This window comes from Phocoena phocoena, chromosome 2, assembly GCF_963924675.1.
Source record: "Phocoena phocoena chromosome 2, mPhoPho1.1, whole genome shotgun sequence".
Lineage (NCBI taxonomy): Eukaryota > Metazoa > Chordata > Mammalia > Artiodactyla > Phocoenidae > Phocoena > Phocoena phocoena.
Window position 1 is genome coordinate 5,152,664 of NC_089220.1, and position 19,997 is coordinate 5,172,660.

Genomic DNA, 19,997 nt, shown 5'->3' on the forward strand with positions numbered 1-19,997 from the left:
CTATTCACTTTCTGTCGGTCAGATGGCTGAAACTGTCTCATTGTCTTTGTTTGCAGGAGGCTGGTCTTCTGACTGTGCTCACAGATCTGTGGTCTGCTGTTGGGCAGGGTTTTTAATGTTCACACAGTTGAGTGTGACAGGCCTTCGCTTTATGGTTTGTTCGTTTTGCTTCTTGATTAAGAAATCCTTTCCTACTTGAAAGCTGGAACTGCTCTTTTTATTTTTTTTTGTTTTTCTTCTTTTTCCTCCCTCCCTCCCTCCCTCCCTCCCTTTTTGGAGTTGCTCTTTTTATTGAATTTGTTACAATATTGCTTCTGTTTTATGTTTTGGTTTTTTGGCCGCGAGGCATGTGGGATCTTAGCTCCCCGCCCAAGGATCGAACCTGCACCCCCTGCATTGGAAGGCGAAGTCTTAACCACTGGACCGCCAGGGAAGTCCTGGAGTTGTCCTTTTGTAACAACAGCTGTGCTGAGACAAAATTCACACAGTTAATATATATATGAAAGTATACAATTCATTGCTTTTTACTACATTCACAGAGTTACCCAACCATCACTATCTAATTCCAGGTCATTTTTATCACCCCAAGAGAGAGAGTCTGTACTCGTCTGCAGTTACTCCCTGTTCTTCCTCCCCCTCGGCCCTTGGCAGCCACTAATCTATTTTCCGTCTCTGTGAATTTGCCTACTCTGGACATTTCATATAAATGGAGTCGTACAAGATGTGGTGTTTTGTGACTGGCTTCTTGCCTATAGCATAAGTTGTCACCCCCTTTGTATCAAACAAGCCCAAGTTTTTAGAGTTGTTTTTTCCCATAGAACTCTCTGTCCTTCTCGGAACTGCCTTCTGTGTGTGGTGTGAGGTTGGGATTGAATTTTTCCTCTCCACACCCGCCGCAGTCCCTTTCGTGAAACAATGCGGCCTTCCCCCACTGGCGCAGAAGGCTGCAGGGCATGCGTGCCAGGCGCGCAGAGCTTCTGCGGGCCCTCACCACCCCGGGAATCCCTCCACCTTTCTTGTGATGACTTATTCTTGTTTTTACTGAATCAGCAAAGCACTGTCCAGACATGGTGCTGCCACCAGAGCTGACTGCTTGGAGCCCCCTCTTTCTCTGGCTTCCTATGCTTTGAGCCCCAGCTCTGCTGCTCACTTGCAGGGCGGGGTTCCTGCTGAGGTGTCAGATCTCCGGCTGGACTTCCAGCCACTCCCCTGTCCGATGACGCAGCCGCACCTAGATTTTCTGTGTGCTGGGCCCGCTCCACCTGCCACAGCTCCCCGCACTTCACCGCCTCTGCAGGCGACTGGAGTGTGCCCTGCCGTCCTGCTTCTTATGCTCTTGCCATCACATGAGTGACCACTATGCCTCCCTCCCTCCTGCCTCCTCTGCTGGACAGTTGGCTCCATTCTGGGCCCACCGGCTTTACATGCTTGGTAGAGACATGCATGATGTCTAACAATGAAAGCAAACTCCCTTTCCCCCGAAACCAGCAAGGTCTCCACTTCTGGCTACCAAGGGGCTTGGCACATCCACTCAGGGGCTCCCTGAATGTTTACCCGCCTACCCCCTTTCCTCACCACCTTCAGACATCCGTCCCGCATGTCCTGGACGCCTCGGAGCCCCTGTGGTACGGCTGTGTTTGCAGGGGTTGAGCCCCAGTGAGTAGTCAGGGCCAGGAGGTGTGGGGTCCCTCGGGAAAGGAGCCCGAGAGGGGGACAATTTGAACAGTCACTGCTCAGCATAGATCAGGGGTCCCCAGCCCTGTGTGCACGTTAGAATCACCTGGAGGACGTTTAAAATGTATGGACATCCAGGCCCCTTCGCTGGAGTCCAGTTTAGTTGGTTCCAGGGGAGAAGAGATCAAATGTTAAAATGTCCCCAGGGAGACCCAGGCCAGGTGTGACTCGCCTTCTGTGTGGCTAGGTGGCCGTGCTGGGGCCTCTAGGTGGTCTGTTCAGCCTCTATCAATAATTCCCAATCATTCAGAGTTAAATCAGGTTGGGGGGGGAGGGGACATGAACAGTGCTGACACCTGAACTGTCACCTAAGCACACAGGTTAATTTCTGGGCCTGATAATTGAAGGCACAGGAAAGGAATTCTTTTTTTCCTGTTTTCTCCTGGTTTTGAAGTAATGACGCAGTTTCAGTTTGGGATGGTCGGGCCTCCCAAGCGGTAGATTGAAAAATAAGTTTGAGTTTTCAGCTTGAGAGCACCCGTGGCTGCAGGCGGATCCAGACCGGGGTGTTTTCTATTTTCTGTGTTTTTTTTGCGGTACGCGGGCCTCTCACTGTTGTGGCCTCTCCCATTGAGGAGCACAGGCTCCGGACGCGCAGGCTCAGCGGCCATGGCTCACGGGCCCAGCCGCTCCGCGGCATGTGGGATCTTCCCGGACCGGGGCATGAACCCGTGTCCCCTGCATCGGCGGGCGGACTCTCAACCACTGCGCCACCAGGGAAGCCCCAAACCAGGATGTGTTCTAAATGAGCCGGGTTGGACTCGGCCTCCTGCTTGGCCACTCTGTCGAGATTTCAGCGCAGGTTGAATTAAATGCTAGGCGGCCCCGGGTGGACAGAGCACCGATCCGTGGGGTCCTGGTCTGTGTGTGTGGCACACGGAGGGGCAGGTGGGAGCCAGGAGACAGCCGTGCGCCTTGTCAGGAGAGGCCGAGCGGCCAGCGTGGCGAGATCTCAGTTCTCATCAATGCAGTTGTTCGTTTCTCTCTGTGCCCATTAATTTTCTTGCCTCTGCAGGCTCAGGATGGAGAGGGTGGGGTCACGGCTGTCCACTTGAGTTGGGCATGTGGGATTTGAGGTTTCCAGGATCCCACGTATCAGGGCATGGAGGGGGGAGCTTGGGAGGGGCTGGGGGCCAGCCTTTCGGACATTCATGACCCCATGAGGCCCAGAGTCTTGGGGCTTGCAGGTGCCCTGGGGTGGGGGGTCCCAGGGGTGAGAGGGCCAGGAGAACGCCGTCCAGGGTGGAGTTCCCTGGAGCCTGGGCCCGGTCTTAGAGGCTGAGAGTCTCCAGAACTGCCCCACGAAGAGAATTTTTGCTCAGGGAGGGGAGGGGAGCCATGAGTCTTCCCAAGCCCTGCCCTTCTCTGCCTCAGGTGGGTGGCCTGGAGGAGCACCGGGGTTTGGGGATGGAGACACACACGCACGCATGCACGCACACGTCTTGACTTTCAGCCCTGCTTTTATGACTCTGTGACTGGACCAGTTACTGGGCCCCTCCTGAACCTTGGTTTCTGTGTCTCCCTGGCAGAGTCAAGGCTTGGAATGAGCAGTGCCAGCCACCACGGTGCTGATGTTCTGCGAGGCCCAGGGTGATTGTATGGGGCCCCCCCAGGGCTGCTGGGGGAGCTTTGAGGCAGGGTGGAAAGAACCTTGGCTCCGGACAAACCTGGGTTCAAATCCCAGCCCTGCAGTGTTTTCGCCGTGTGACTTTGGACTTGCTACTTAACCTCTCTGAGTCTCAGGCTCCTCTGCAGTAAACAGGGATAGCTCGGTGTGAGGATTACGGGGGCATGCTGGGAGGGCTGGGGTTTTGCTTGGCGTCTGCTGGCACCTAATAGGTGCTCAGTAACATTTGCGTGTGCGAATGGGAAAGAAGGGTCCCTTCTCAATATCCTGTGTGGACAGGGGAACTCTTATTCACACCCGAGGCTCTGGTAGTTATCTCGGAGTTTGCAGCCGGCTGCCTTGGCCTGCCCACCATGCAGACCTGCTGGTGGGTAGCTCAGGTGGGCAGGCCCGCCTGGAGGAGGGAGGGGCAGGGGCAGCCCTCCCTGCTCAGCGCTGCCACTCCTCCTCACAGGAACCTGATGTTCCTCTGATATGCCTCCTCAGCCTTTTCACCTTCATCCATAAATAATATCTGTCTCACATTCAGCCCGCACCTCCTGGGGCCGCGATGTATGCCAGGAGGCAGATGCGCCCTCAGCTGGGACTCGCCTTCCATCCTCCCCATCCCCACCCTGCCTTGTCTGCCTGTCAGAGTCCTGCTTGCTCTTAAGTGCTCAGCTCAGATGCCGCCTCCTTCAGGAAGGAGTCCCTGATTTCTCCCCATCAGCGCATCCTTGCTCTCGGCCCCCCTCATCCCTGGGCTGAGCCTCTTCACTCCACCCTTTGCCCTTCCGCAAACGTGGTTATTCCTGCAGCTCCTGCATTAGGCTGAGAGACCCTCGCTGTAGGGGACCATGTCCTTACACGAGCATGCGTGATTGCTGGTCCTGCCGGTGCCTGGCTCTGCGACGTTGGGTGGACCCATTCACTCGCTGAGCGTTCTTTTTGTCCTCTATGTGATAGGCCTTCTGCCGCCCACCTGGCAGGGTCCCTGGGGGATCTAGAGGGTAGCAGAGTGAGTGCATTGGCACCGGGGCCCTCCTCCCAGCTACGTGGGGAAACTTCAGTGTTCCAGGGGCTCCCATCCGGTACTGAGCTTCTGCTTGCTTTTCAATAGTGATGGGGAGCTCACAGCCCCCTGGTAGCCTGGATGGTCGTGAAACAGGTAACTTGCCTTTCTAGTCCTGGATTTGGGGACCCACTGCTCTGCAAGGATTCAGTCCTTTGGTGACCTTTGGGATTGTTCAGCGTCTGGGGAGTAGGTGGGCCTGGGGTTGGAACATCCTCCAAGTCCTTGAAGAAGACAGGACCATTCCCAGGCTCCGCTGGGTCAGTGTCCCGGGCCTTGATGGGGCTGTGCATTCATCAGAGGTGAGGGCAGCAGGGACACCAGCCTGGTCTGTGGGCAGGGTGGGAGGGCAGCGGCCGCTCTGGCACTGAGTACCGGCCTGTTTCCCAGTAGGACTGGGTGCTGCAGAAAGTGTGGCCTTTGCCTTGAGCCCAGGGCTTCACTGAGCCCGAGGTAGGGAAGGCTGCCTGGGGAGAGCAGGTTGCTCCGTCACTGCCTGGTCTGCAGCTGTCACTTCACTTCCCGGAGCCTCAGTTTCTTCATCTGTAAACAGGGGTCGGTCACCTGCTCACAGTGAGAGACGATGAGGACGATTGCCTGTAAGTAAGGCACACCGTTGGTGCTCATTAAGTGTGTGTCGTTACTGCTGCTTCTTGCTGGAATGACCTCGCCTTGCTCTGTGTCTGTCTTAACTCTGTTCGAGCTGCTATAACAGAATACCACAGACTGGGTGGCTCATAAACAACAGGAATTTCTCTCTCTGGTCTGGAGGCTGGAAGCCCAAGTTCGGGGTGCTGGCAGACTGAGTGTCTGGAGAGGGCCACTTCCTGGTTCACAGACGGTTGTCTCCCTGCTGTGTCTTCGTTTGGCGGAAGAGGCAAGAGAGCTCTGTGGGGGGTCTCTTTGGTTAGGACACTAATCTCACTCACAAGGGCTCCACCCTCGTGATCTAATCACCTCCCAAAGGCCCTGCCTCCTAACACCATCACATTGGGCGTTAGGTTTCAACATAGGGATTTTGGGGGATACCGACATCCAGACCATAGCCCTGTCCCTGGTGCCCGGAGCTGGTCAGAGCTCCCTGGGGGTGGTTCTCCTGGTGGCCCTGCCTGTGTGACTTGGTACATCACTGCATCCTTGTTTCTGTGCCTGTAGGGGTATGGGGATACCTCCCCATGGGGGTGAAGTGTCTGAGGTTACCTGTGAGAGGTGACAGCTCCACCACATCCTGGGCAGGTGGGAGGCACGGGTGGAGACGGAGGCTCCACGGTGCAGAGTGGGCCTGCCCTACTTGGTTTTGATTTCCACGGCCCGCAGGTATGTGTGGCACTCACCTGTCCCCTTGGGGGCCAGTCCTGGGGCGGGGGAGAAAAGAGAGAAGCCCAGGAACCGACTCACGGGAAGGCAGATGCTCTCAGGAGCTGCTCTCATCCTCTGGGGCAGAGAGGGAGGGAAGCCTGGAATGATGAGGGTGCTTCTGTTTAATGAGGCCTTTCCACCTCGGTGGAGCCACCGGCCCTGGTGCCACAGCCGACCCCTCTTAATGAAGTGGAAGGAGAAGGGAATTGAATCAGCCGGGCTGCGTTGTGGAGATGCCAGCCATCTCACAGCAGAACTGCTGGGTGTGAGCAGGGGCCCAAGGTGTGGCGTTGCTGAGTCTCCTGCTGCTGATGACCTGCCGCAAAGCCTGCCTGTCCCCGAGACCTTATAGGGACCCCGCTCAGGGAGAGGGGGTAGAAGGGAGGCAGGGCTGGTGGGGACCCTGGAAGAGGCAGCAGCTGGAGAATCAGGCCCCGCATGTGGCTGTGTGTCGCGGTGCCACCCCCCAGTCCCCTGCCCCCAGCCTCCATCCGCTTCCTCCTTTGCCGAGAGGGAAAGTCATACTTTTTCCCAAGCTGTGGCAGATACTGTTGGCGCCCTGCCCAGATCCCCGTGGCACTTACCGCTTCCGTGCCCACCGCCCGCTTCACCTGTGGGCACCTGCAGCTCTGCCTGGGAGCTTGCCCTGTCCCCTCTCCAGGTGGGCACTCCTGGGGCATGAACACCACCCTCCTGCCAGGAGCGGCTCCCACCAGGGAGCCCTTATGGGCAGGCGAGCAACTGTGAGACCCCCAGCGGGTTCACACCCTTCTCATCGGCTCCCAGTCCCCGCCTCACCTCTCCACACCCTCACCTGGGCTTCCTGGGGTCACCTCCCACGTAACCCGCTTGTATGCAAATCCTTGTCTCACCCAAATTAAGATGAAAGTTCCTGGTGAGGTTGGCACAAGACAACAGGGTAAATGCTGTGGGCTGAGGTCTGAGGGACAGTTGCCCTTGGCCGCTGGCATGCTGTACCCTCTGTGGCCTTGGGGGTGCCAGGTCACCGTCACAGGCTGAGCGCTTCTTACTGTCATTGCAGCTGCTGCTGGTGGGAGCTCATAGGATTAAGAGTCAACTCCTCTGGGGAAACCTGTTCGCCCCAGCCCGTAGGACTGATTCCTGTTAGGTCTTCAGGTTTTTCCAAGGGCCTACTACGTGCTTAGCGGTGAGCTAGGTGGGGAGGGGGTGACAGGGGTGATTGGACATGGCCTCTGGCCCCCAAATTCTTGCAGTTTGGACCGATGGTGAGGCTGGGGTGACATTGCCTAGGCAGGCAGGGGGCAGGCTGCGGGGGGCGGAGATGTGACCTGGCAGCTTCCGGGAGGGCAGAGTGCCCTGATGGTCAATGCCAGCACCTGGCACAGGACTCCTCGGTGGAGCCAATCAGCGCCAGTGGGGAGGGGCTTGCAGACCCTCGGCTCCAGGACTCCACCCACCCACGGGCTGCTCTGGTCCTGCATGCCCCGGGAACAAGGACCTGTGAGGAGGGATGTAGGAGGGCAGATGTTCAGGCTCCTGTGGGCGAGAATGTTGCGGGAGCTCTCCCTGTCACTCCAGATGGAAGGTGGATCGTGAGTCCCCCAGAATTGGACCAGTGGGCCCTGGGAGGGTCAGGGAATGTCCAGGGGATACCTTGGCCAGCCTGGCTCGGGGTCCTTTTCGTAGTCACCTCCCTCATTCCACCCCCCCACCCTCCCGCAGCAGTCAAGCCAGGAAAGGGCTCTTCCCTCCCTGCTGGCTCTACTCCTTGTTACTGCAAACCTGGGATTAATTTAATTACACACTTGTCTCCAAGAGGCGGGGGCATGGAGGCGCCCCGTGGGATTGTGAGTTGCCCGAGGCTGCTGGGAAGGATCGTCCACCCAGGGAGCCGGGCCCTTCCTGGCGTCCCCTGCCCTCCTGCTCTCGCCCCTGCCACCAACCCCGACTTGAGGGTCCACCTAGCTCTCAGTCTTCCCCACGGCAGGGCACCTGCTCTGACCCCCAGGTGACCAGATGTCTGGCTCCCCGGCTCCTGGCAGCATGCAGAGCCTGGCTTGGGGAGCTGAGGGTAGGGGCGGTGGGGATGGGGTCCCGTGTGGCTGGGGAGGCTTATCTGGGTCTTTGAGGAGGCGGCCTCATAGCCTTCTAAACTCTGCAGGATCGGGCAGGCTCGGGGCTGAGCCTGGGCCTCGGAAAAGGCCCCCAGAGCAGAGCTGGGGGCAGTGGGCAGAGGGTGGCCAATGGGGCCGACTTTCCACGCTGTCCTCTGGGCCACCCTTCTGTTTCCCTTGACATTAACATGGGACTCTGCGATGTGAAGGTACAATCGTTTAGTCCCTTCTCCTTTTATATAGAGAAAGATTTCTCCCTATTCTAAAGGGAGATTACTTGAAAATTAACAAGAAACAGTGAATAAATAAAGTCACCCATCTCCTCGTGAGCAACACCGCGGTCAGTATCTCTGTGTGCCTCATTCCTGGATTTCTGTTTCAATATTTTTAAACATAATAGCAATTCTACGTGTAGTTTTGTGTCCAGTTCTTTTCACTGGCGTTTAAGTGTTTTTCTTACCGTTGAGGAGAGAGACTCTCCTCAACGTCGTTGGTTGGCGACAAGGGTATAAACTGTCTGCTGTTGTTGGACGAATAGTTGTTTCCAGTTTGCGTCACTGTAACGCTGTCTGCATTCTTCATGATTGCAATTCATTCCTTAGGATACGTTCCATTGGGAGCACTGGGTGATTAAAGGCATTTTAAGCTTCTCACGTTGTTCTTTTGAAATTCAGAAGAAAAAGCCAACAAACCTTGATGTCTGAAGTGTACTTCATCCTCTGCAGCCTCTTGGGCTTTGGGACGAACCCAGACAGATGGGCTGAGCGGAGCGGCTCCTTGCTCTGGGGCCATGGACGCGGCCTGTGGTTTGTGGGATGAGCGATGGCCTGTGTCCCTTCTCGTGGCGCTGGATCTGTCGCCGCTCCTTCTTCCCGACTGCCGTCCTGGGAGGTGGGCGTGAGGCTGTGGAGCGGCGGTGTGCCCGGCCCGCCTGCTGCCCAGCGCGGGCGCTAAGCTGGTCGGCACGTCTGCTGACTCCCACCCAGGCCAAGCTCCAGCGGCAGTCTGACAGAGAAGGGAAGGGCTGGGAGCTCCTGGCTCAGCGCATCGGAATGGCAGAGGGACACAAAATCGCCCCCATAGCCAGGAGACCATGGGCGGGTGGTGTGCCCGCCTTCAGGGTGGCTCTGCGACCGTACAGGGCAGCGTGAGAGTTAGTGACCTGACTCAGGTCGCTGGTCACACACAGGTGGCTGGTCCTTCTCCTGGCTTCAGGGCTGTGCCTGGCAGCACGTCCCCTGGAGGGGCTGTGGTGAGCAAGGGGGCTGGCTTGCGGCCGTGCCCGAGGGTTGGGCAATAGTGGGGCATCCAGGGGAGATACTTGACCAAGAGCCACGTCTCATTAGGGACCTCTGCTGGCTTCTCACAATGGCACGGTGCTGTCAGCTCCTCTCAGAGCGGCGGGACACTTGGGGTCCTGAGCACTGACCTATGGGGGTGGGCCTGAGTGGTAGGGAGAGGGTCAGGAAGTCTGGGCCCTGGGCTCCCCTGCTCACCTGCCAGCAAGTAGGGACACTGTTCCTTGTGGCCTCCTCGTCTGGAAAACGGGGACGATGCCTTTTGGCCCCTGTGAGCCTTCAAGGAGGCGCCAGGTGCAGGGGCTGCTGTGCGTCACACAGTGGGTGGATGGGGGGGGACCTTCCCTCCCCCACCGACCCCACCCAGAGGAGGATCACATAGGGGTCAGTGGTTGTTTTAACGTGTAAGGTTGAGGGAGCTGGGAGGGTCTTTGGAGTTTACCTTATCTGCTGTTTCCCGGGTGGTGTTCCAGGGAACCCTCCTGCCGGCAGCAGGTGGAGGACACAGAGGATTGGGGAGGCCAGGCTGCACCCCATCTCCGTCCCCCTGCTCACAGGGCCCAGCACCCCTGGAACACTGAGGCCCTTCCCGTCAGGCCTGTTCGTGAGGGCGGGTGCGGACACGATGTGGGAACTGCTGGTCAATTTGGGCTGATTGACGGGTAAACCGAGGCCGGGGGCCAGCATGGGGCGTGAACTGTAGTGACTGCTGAGGGTCCCCTGCCCGGGCCCTGGGCACAGGGAAGCCTCTGCAGTCCCCGCCTGGGGTCCGGTCCCCCCACCCTGCCCCGCCACTGCCCTGCGTGTGTATAAAGAAGCCATTGCGCCTCTCACAGGTCACACAGCGGGGCTCCTCGCAGAGCTGCCCTGTGTTACCAGGGTCTCCCTGGGAGTGAGGGGGAGTGGCCTGGCCAGTGACCCTCTTCCTCTCTAGAAGGCTCCACATTCCTGAGAGGTGACTGGCAGGGAGCAGGGGGGAGGAGTTGGTTATGTAATTGGGGCAGGGTGGGCCGCCCCCCATTCCTGCCCAGGGCGGGGCTGAAGGCTCCTGGGCCTGGTCCAGGGCTGGGGAGACAAGGCTCCTGAGGGTGTGCTTGGGGAACACAGTGACCCACAGCAGGCAGGTCAAGGGGCACACGGGCACCTCCTGTAACTGGGGGCGCGTCAGAGGCAGCAGCTCGGCACTGCTGATGGGCGGAAGCTCGTGAGGCCTGGGCCAGCCTCCAGCGCAGGGGGCTTGGGGCCCTGGGGAGGGGGCCACTGGCCGCCCCATCCTCACAGGGCGCCCCTGGACCCCTCCTCTGCCGGCGGGCCCTGTCGGGGAGGGGCATGGCGTCCGCGTCACACACCTGAGGGCCCCGGGCTCGTCCGCGGTCATGCTGACTGTGCTGGCGTGGATGCGTGATGGTCCAGCTTGTCCTCTGGCTGCACCTCAGCCCCCTTTGCCCACCTGGGAAGGTTAAAAGCCCCCCCGGGGGGGCAGTGGTGTGGGGCATTAGGGAGCTGGCTTTGGTCGAAGGTCTGGTGCCTTCCGAGATGAAGGGCCGCTGGTGTGATCTGGGAAGACCCTGAGTCCTGCTGGGGGTCGGGGCCGGTGGGTACAGCAGGAACAGCGACTGGCCCAGGGGTGGGCAGGGCCCAGGCTGGCGTCTGGGCTGTGTGGCCTCTGGCCGGGCGCTCGTGCGGGTGAGAGGCGCATAGCCGTCCCTTAGCAGGTGGCAGCAGACCTCCTGGGGGAGGTACCCCATGCTGTCACAGAGGTGCTCAGACCCACCTTTCTTCCCTCGGCACGGGCACCTGCTGTGATTCTTCGGTCCCCTTGCCTACCCTACCCTGTGTTAACCTTCCCTGTCCCGTGTTCTGCCTCCCTCCCCTCGCCCTCTCTGCCCCATGTCACCCTTGGCCTCCACCCAGGCAGGCTCCCTTGTCCTGGCCTGGAGTGAGTTAGTCATTAGTTTTCTCCTCTGAGCTGATTTCCAGCCCAGTGGGGAGGTAGGACCAGGGCTGTGGGTAGCCGGGGTGGCGGAATTTCTCCCGGTTCTTTTTTTTTTTTTTTTTAATAGAGACAGGATGTTTTCAGGTGGTTTTTAAAAATTAATTAATTAATTAGTTGGCTTATATTTTGGCTGCGTCGGGTCTTCGTTGCTGTGCGTGGGCTTTCTCTAGTTGTGGCGAGCAGAGGCTTCTCTTGTTGCGGAGCACGGGCTCTAGGTGCGCGGGCTTCAGCAGTTGTGGCACTCAGGCTCAGTAGTTGTGGCTCGCGAGCTCTAGAGCGCAGGCTCAGTAGTTGTGGCACACGGGTTTAGTTGCTCCGCGGCATGTGGGATCTTCCCGGACCAGGGCTCGAACCCGTGTCCCCTGCATTGGCAGGCGGACTCTCAACCGCCGCGCCACCGGGGGGCGTCCCTCTCCCACTTCTGACCTGACTGTGCAGCGGGGTCAGTGTGGTGAGGGAAGGTGGATTTCACCCCGTCCGCGTTCAGGAGCTGGGGGCGTGTGGTTGGAGGTATCTCACTGGCCCGACTGCAGGAGGGGTGGTGGGTTATCTGCGTTATGCAGCCCCCCGAACAAATCGCTTGTAGAAGTTCTGTGCGTCAGACAGGATGGAGCGGAGGAAGCCCAGATGCTGACTTGGCATGCTTGGGGCCTCAGTTTCCCCCCTGAGCAGGGGAGGGCCTCCCTGGACCCTGGGCCTTGGGGGGGGCTGCCCCTGGGTGAGGGTCCCATCAGGGGAGCATTTTTGAGAACTCTTTTTGGACCTGAAGCATTGTGGAAGTTGAACGAATCAGCTCAGGACGAGCTGGTGAGGGAACCCATCACCCCCTTTCTGCAGGTCAGGGAAACCTGGGCTCAGAGGCCCACCGGAGGGGGCCCAGGGGAGGGTGGGCCCTCGGCTGTTGGATACAGTTTGCCGACGGGTGACATGCCCCCTTTGTGTCGTTACAGATCCCTCGTCCACCTACATCAGGCAGCTGGAGACCAAGGTGAAGCTGCTGGAGGGTGACAAGCTCCTGGCACAGGTAGGCTGGCTGTGGGCCAACCCCACCCTGAGGGCCAGTGCAGGCCCTGCTGCCCACCCACCACTCTCGCCCCAGCGCGCCTGGGGTTCCCTTCCCCCTTCCCACCCCTAACCTGCCCCCGACTCCTGCCCGGAGTCACCTCCTGGGACACCTGGCCGAGGACGGCCACCTGCCTTCCCTCCATCACAGCCTTTCCCTGTCTGTCCCCCCCACCGTGGTCTGTGAGCTCCTTGGGGGCTGGTGCTGGGCCCGTCCCAGAGATGGTGCAGAACACACACACAAGTGCTGAAGAAATGGACTGCTTTGCCCTTTGGATGGGCGCATCAAGGCCCAAGAGGCGGGCTGGCCCGTCCCCGCTCAGACCCCCATGGAAACTTCCCTGCCCCTGCCGTGCCAGTTTCTCTCTGGGCTGGGGTCTGCCCTCCTCCCTCCTGCCTGGCCTGAGTCCACAGACAAGTGAGGCCTGTCCCCAGCACAGGGATGGCGGGTTAGAGATGGGTGATGGGGTCAGTGCGGGGAGGAGGTGGTGCAGGATGGGAGGTGGGGGGTAGGCGTCTGTGCCCTTGGCGAGTGCGGCTGGAGCGTGGAGGGGGCATGGCTGCCAAGACGAGGGGCCTTTCCTGCTGTTGGCAGGGTGGTGATGGGGGGCTGTGATCAGCCCGGTCGGTCGGGGTGTCTGGGGCCAGCTGGCTCGGCTGACCCTCCAGCCTCTTTCTCCCTTGTACTCATCCCTGACTTCATCTCAGTATCCCTCTCCCCTGCCACATCTGCTGGCCCATAAGTGGCCGGCCGGGATGCCCAGAGCGTTTCTCTGGGAACCAGCCCCAGGGAGGGCTCAGCTGCCTGGCCTCGTTGCTAGGCGACCAGTGGGCTTGGCGCCACTGCCCTGCTCAGACACCCTCTCTGCCCACTGGGCGGCGGCTGGGATGCTCACAGCCCCAAGTGCAGCCCGACAGCTGCCATCCCACCTCTCGCCCTCGCAGGGGCTGCGGGAGATTCCCCCTAGCTCGGCAGGACCCTGCAGCGTACGTGGTTCACATTTGGGTCTTTGCTCCGTCACATCCCACGGCCACCGCACTGTGTCAGGCGCATAGCCAGGCACTGAATTGCAAGGCTTGTTTTCAAACAAAATGTGTCACTTGTTAAGGTGCTGGAAGGGCCTGGCTACAAGATATGCTGGCTCCTCGGGGCTGGCAAGGGCAGCGAGGGGCTGGGGCCTCGCCTGGCGGTGGGCTAGGGCTCCTTAGACCTGAACACTCCATGTGGGCTTGTCCTGGTTGCTAAGGAGGGTGTGTGGGGTGGGCTGAAGGAGCTGTAGGCAGGGGCGATGGGGGCAGCATCAGGACTTGGGGGCCTTTGCTCTGGAGCTGGTTCCCATCCAGTGAGTAGGGAAGCAAGTCACTCACTTCAGCCACTGTACAGCAGGGTGAAGGCCAGGACCTCGCTCTGGCAGTGGAAGCCTCCGACCAGCGGGTCAGCAGCCTTGTGAGTCTGCCCCAGTCCAGCTGTTCTTTGTGTCACTGTTTCTGGGGAGAAGCAGGTTGAGAGCTTGGACCCCAGATTTGGGATGCCATTTGCAATGCTGTTCTGAGGTCCAGCCAGGGCATGGCTTGTGGTCCTGTTTCCAAGGACAAGGACAGAAGTGTCCCTGTGGCCCCTGCTCTCCTAGGCCACATTGTCCCACCGTGAATATGCACCCAGTTCCACATGGTAGACTTGACCATGGACTTGTGCAAAACCTGCACACGCTCAGGCTGCAGAGTGGCAGTCCTTCCTCTTCCTCCTGCCTCTGGGAACCCCCTGGTCTCATAAGGGAGCCCCCCATAGCTGTGTCCACTTGCCCCGTGCCCACAAGTGCAGAGGTGGAGGTTGACGGGGCCCTGTGTCTGGAGCATCAGGGGTGCGGCCACCACCTGGGCAGGGGGTTTCTCTGCCTGGTCCCTCCCCACCAAGCCTGCTCTGACCTGCTCCCAGGGGTCAGACTGGGGACATTGTCCTTGTCCTGGAGGCAGCAGCAGTGGGCTTCTGTCCCCGACCTGTACCCACGCCAGGCTCTCCAGAAACACACAGCCATCAGATGGGGACGCGACCTCTCGCCTGGGCCCGGGTTTGCTGGCTTCAGGCCGATTGGGCTTTAGGGACAAGAACATGCTTTGGCCCGGCTCCTGGCTGGTACAGGAGAAGTGCTGGGAACTCAGAGACCATCCAGTGTGCCAGTGTTCCAAGTTTCTTGTTTCCTGAGTAGACTTTTCTTTCTCCCCAAATGAAGCCTTGGGAGGCTGAGCTGCTCCGGTGATAGCCGTGGGTGCTTGTGTGTGTCATGGGGGTGGGGCACCTGGGTCCTATCCTCGTCTCTTCCTCACGAGGACTCTGCTGGCGAGTGGGGGTCTTGCTCAGGGTCTCCCAGTGAGCGGTGTCAGGGCCATACCCAGCATCCCGAGAAGGGGGCAGCCGTGTGGTGCCGGGGCCTTGGCCCTCCAGTGCACTGCATACCCACCTGCCCTGATCCCCTTGCTTCAGCCGAGGGCTGACCCTCAAGCTACAGTATGCAAAAGCACCCAGGGGCCAGGGTGTGGGCAGGGCATCTCCAGGGTCATGGGCGGGACTCCTGTTGCCCCTGCCACCTGCTGCCACCAGGGCTTGGCCTTGAGGGTGGGTGGGTGCCTTGGAGGAGGGCGTTGCTGTTCTGAGCCGTGCAGGAGCTGTGAGAAGCAGTGAGAGAAGGGCAGCTTCTGGCCTGCTCAGGGCTTCCTGGCAGCTGTTGACACCTTGCCTGCCTCTGGGTTCCTAGGGTGGCTCAGGTGGCATCAGCTTTATGAGGACCCTTGAGCCACTTCCTCTCCCCTGGCCTGTTTGCTTACCTGTAAAATGGGCACTCACTCACTCCATGTGTAACTGATCACCTGCTGTGTGCATGGCGGGGTGGGGTGGGGGGCCGGGTACCGTGTGTCCAGGCAGAGGCCGACCCACAGGGGGCACTCTTGTGCTGCCTCCTTGTCCTGGCCAGCAGGCTCATGTATACGGGAGGGCTGTGGAGGACAGTGGAGGTGGGGAGAACTCCGTGGGCAGGGCTCGGCCCACAAGTAGAGTACTGGTCTTATTTTGATGAGTACCGGTCCAGGGAAGATGGGGTTTTCTTAGCCTCCTTCCTCCTGGCCTCCTGCCAATAGCCTCCCCCAGCCACCCCCAGGTGGCCCGGCACTTGCTCTGGGCTCTCTCAGCCCCATAGGCTGCCTCTCTTGCTGATGGGATATTGGGATCCTCCTTGTGAAGCCTGGCCCTGACCCCTGCTGGACTGTTAGGTACTCAAGGACTGGGCTGCTGGGTCTCAGTGGTCACATCTGTGTCTCAATGCCCAGCTGGACTTGATGGATGCATCTTGGGGAACCCTGGCTGCACCTGCCTGGTCTCCCAGGCTGGGAGGGGAGGCTGGTTCTTGCCCAGAATAAGGAAGGTCTGCTTAACCCAGGGAGAGTGGCTTCATAAGGCAGTGAGTGTACCATCTTTGGAGGTAATCAAGTGTGGATGGATGGATGGATGGGGGTGATGGATGACCGTGTTTGGGAATATTGAAGAAGGAGATTGCTGCCATGGGTGGGATTCTGGCCACGGTCTCATGGGCTCTAGCTTGTGAGATTTTATGATTCTGGCACCTATATCTTTTCAGTGAAATCAAATGGCACAGAAACCTCCAGCTCTGTGCAAAGTGGAAAATCTGCCTTTGGCGAAAAGCAGGGGAGAGCAATGTTATTCTTCTATCTTCGGGTGACGTGGCTTTGGGGTTTGGGTGGGAGGGCAGAGAGCCTCTGTGGATTCCCGTTCCCCACTGCCCACCCTCTCCCTCCACGGCCTCTATTTAACTCCAAAACAGCTTTAATTAAAAATGTGCCAGTGTTCACAGGCTAAATTACTGTATTGCAGTTCATATTTTCTTTCTCATGTCGGCTTTAAGATTTCATCAACACAGCTGCTTCCTCTGCAGTGATTCATCTGGAGCCCAGTATGTGATATGATTTTCCCGTGGATTCTGTGCCTAGCCGGGCTGGGCTGGAGGCGGCTCTGATTGACGTGGGGGCCTACGCTCTGTCGTTCCCTCCATTCACTTCCCTGCTGGGCTGATCAGTGAAGGCTCCGCACGTGCCCAGAAGCCAGCTTCACAAAAGAGCAAGAAGCAGGTTGGGCAGGAGCGGGCGGCCATCTGGGGGAGAGGAGGCAGTGGTCCAGGCCCGTGGCTGTGACCAGTCCCAGCCTGCCCCCCTCCGCCTGGCCCCTGTGCCCGCTCTTCCCATCCTGCCATGCCACACAGGGTCACTGTACACTCAGGTTGGAAGTGACCCCGGGATTTACACCAAGCATGGATGGGGAAACTGAGGCCTGGGTGGAGGAGGATTTCCTGGGACAGGTGATTGTATTAGTTTGCTAGAGCTGCCGTAACAAAGAACCATGCACTTTGGCGGAGCGGGGTGCGTGGAGAAGGGGCTTAAGCAACTGAAATGTATTGAATATATTGTCTCACAGTTCTGGGGAGCATGGGGTCAACAGGTCAGCATATGAATTTGATTGGGACACAATTCAACCGGTAGCAATGGTGTTGTTGGCCTGACGGTATAAGAAAGTGGGTTTGAGCCCCAGAGGAGTCTGGATTCGGATAATCCCTGCTCCACCACTCACTGGCTGTGTGGCTTTAGGTAAGGTACCTTATGTCCTGGTGCCTGGTTTCCTCACCCATAAGATAGGGATGATGGTGATGCCTGCTACAGCACTGACTGGAGCCTGGGGGCGCCTGGGCAGTGCGTGCCCTTCTCTCCTTTTCCTGGTCTTGGGAGCCTGGGATTTTTCAAGGTCTGGCAGCCCACGCCCATTCAGCCGGGCTTGGTCCCTGATGGACTGCTCCTTCTTGCCTTTTGTCTGCGTTTTGAACCATCCAGGCCTTGGGACTGAGGAACAGTCTGCTACTATCTGAGCCCATTGCTGACACCTCAGTACTGTTTCCCGCCTCCCCAGGGAGGGCTGTTTTGGTTGGTTGGTCCCCTTGCCCAAGCCCTGCGGAGATGCTGGCCTCATGGTATGTCTGTGGTGGCAGTTCTGCTCGCTGGCATCTTCTGTGACGTGCTGCTTTGTTGACAGGCTCTGGGCCGTCCCTGCTTCGCCTCTTTGGTGTTCCGGGGTTGGCTGTCATGTCCCCGCCCCTTCTGTCATGAGTGATGTGGTCTCCGGAGGGCTTCGTCTGCTTCATTAGCAGAACCTTAGAACCAGTGCAGCCTCTTCCTCAGCCAGGGAGGAAACGCCCTCTTTCCATCATCCAGGCAGATGGTCAGTCTAGCGGCGTGGGCAGGAAGAGAGACTAGGAATTCTACCTCTGTCCCTTACGCCCGAGGCTTAACCAGTGTCCACCGTGAGCCAGACACCAGGTACTCAGCATGGTAAGAGGCCAACCCCAGAGCCGGAGGGCCTGGTTCCAACCCCCAAAGTGCCACTTACCAGCTGGGTGGCATTGGGCCAGTGGGTTAACCTCTCTGTGCCTCAGGTTTCCCAGCTGTAAAATGGGGACACTAACGGTGTCTGCCCCAGGATTAAAGGGCAAATCACGGAAAGCACTGAGGGCCGGGGCTGGCTGGTGATAAGGGTCGTGGGTCAGCCACTGTGACCTCACCTGTGGGCCATCCAGCAGCTGAGTGTCCTACTGGACCCCAATTGACATGCAGGCAAACACAGACCTGGAAGTGGGCGGGGCAAGTTGCTCAGGTCCACTCAGTTGCGATGGGATTTGGATTTTGCAACACCTGTGCCCTCCAGAGTCCCCCCACCTGCCTCCACAGAGGTTACATGGCCCGCCCCTCACTCACTTTATCGGAGCAAGTAATGGTCCCGCCAGGGGACCCGTGAGGGGATGACGGTCATTGCGGTTGGGACCCGGTCAGCGCGGTACCCATCAGTTACAGGCTACGTGGTTCTGGGCAGTACACACATCCGGGTTTGAGAAATGATTTAGGACCTGAAGTCGCATGGGGGTAGGGGGCAGTGCCAGCTGCGGGTGAGACATCAGCCACGCGTTAACCGCACGTGGACGCCACGCTGCCTCGTCTGAGCAGTAACCGGAAGAACCCGCTGGATCCCCGGCCACGCCGCAGCCCCTTTGATTCACGGCCTGCTAATGAGTTCTCGTAAAATTAAAGGGGGATAAAAGCAGGTAAATCTGGTTGGTAGGACCTGTATGTTCTCGTGAGAGACCTTGCAGGCCACCTTCGCCCTGAGGACGGGCAGATACCTGGCCTCGCCCAGCTGGCTGGGATCTCGGGGTGCCTCTCAGAAGGGCAGCTGTGTTCTGGTGTGAGCCTCGGGGAGGGCTGTGAAGGGGTTGAGGCCCCAGTTCCTGGCGTGTGGTAGGCGCGCTGTCAGTCCTTGTGCAATCTGGAGTTTCTAAAAACACGGGGCTCCTGTGAGGCGCCTTGGGGACCCCGACCTCGGCCCTTGGCCTCCCTACTGCAGCCCAGCCGAGGTCCTGGCGGCTTTGGGCTAATGGGTGTCCAGGGGAGGGAGGGCAGAGGTGAGGGTCGTGGTTGGCATTGCTGGGTGACACTTGCTCTCTTCCCTTCCAGCTGCCCCGCCCCTATGGCCGCCCGAGAAGCTGGCTTCAGGTAGAGCTGCCCGGCAGGGCTTGTTTGCAGTGCTGTGTGGGGTGGGGGCTGCTTGGAGTGCTGTGTGATGCCCTGTCTTCTCTGGGTGCCCCCCGCAGCGCCCTCCCGTCTCTTCCTGGGGGCTGACCACCACCCAGGGTGCCCTGGTCCTGCCTTTAGATTCATCGTGGGATCCGCCCTCTCTCTGAGCTGGTGTTACTGCCCAGCTTTACAAAGTAAAAGCAAAAGAGTTATGAGACCGTGGCCTCTTGTGATGCTGCACCCAGGCCCCTGCTTACCCACCTCTCACCGGATCTGCCCAGCTTGTGAGGTCATGGGGCAGGTCGAGATCTGCACTTTGCAGGAGAACCTGCAGTGCCTGGTAGGGTGAGGGCTTGCCGAGGCCACAGGAGTTAGTGCCGGCTCCCAGCTGGCCCAGGTCCTTGGGCGAGGTCTCCAGGGATACCTGGAGGTAGGAAGAGCCCACCAGCGCCCAGTGCTGGGCTCCCACCCTCTCTGAGCGCTACAGCCTTGCCACCCCTGGGAGGTAGACGTTACTGCCCTGTGTTAGGGTTTCGGAAAGTGGGGCTGGTGTCACTTGTCACCTGTCCCCATGATAGAGACACCGACACCTCCCTGTACCACGAGGCCTGGCAGGCTGAGGGATGGCTCTCACCGATGGGGTCCTGCCCCTGGTCACTGCGTACACATCGGCCCATGGGCCCTGCGTCTGGGGATCTGAGCGGTCACCTGCGGGCAGATTGCCAGATGGGGACGTCCGGGCGCCCCGGTGTCGGTGCTCACCTTCCATCTCCACAGTGGCAGGCCCTGCTTCACCTGTCAGGCACTGCCTCCCTGCCTGGGTGCACCCAGTAGGACCATGTCCTGTTGTAGCCTGCGGCCCACCCGAGGGACTGAGAGCCCTTTGGGACCAGGAAGGCAGGGTGAGTAGCTGCTTCTGAGCGAGCCCAGAAAGCAGCCCCCCAGTGAGGAGCCCTGAGCGGAGGGGCGGGGAGGTGGGCGCCTGGCCGTGTTTTCTCTGAGTTCTGCCCTTGGCACGTTTCTGTTCAGCACCTCCTTTGACGGTGCTCCCCAGGAGGCTCTGCAGGTGGCCTCAAGGGAGCCCCCGGCTTTGCAAGCAGGAGTCCCTGGGCAGGCAATGACTAGGTGCTTCTGTTGCTGGGAGCCTCCTTGC

At 59.3% G+C, this 19,997-nt stretch overlaps 1 protein-coding gene across 1 annotated transcript in view; it reads left to right on the top strand.

Annotated features, from left to right (window-relative positions):
• The window catches only part of CCDC85C (coiled-coil domain containing 85C), an 80,016-nt gene that overhangs the window by 50,432 nt on the left and 9,587 nt on the right, over nucleotides 1–19,997 (top strand). The window contains exon 2 of the mRNA XM_065872607.1: nucleotides 12,112–12,185. Within this exon, the coding sequence (XP_065728679.1) occupies nucleotides 12,112–12,185 (74 nt within the window). The remainder of the gene's footprint in view (nucleotides 1–12,111; nucleotides 12,186–19,997) is intronic.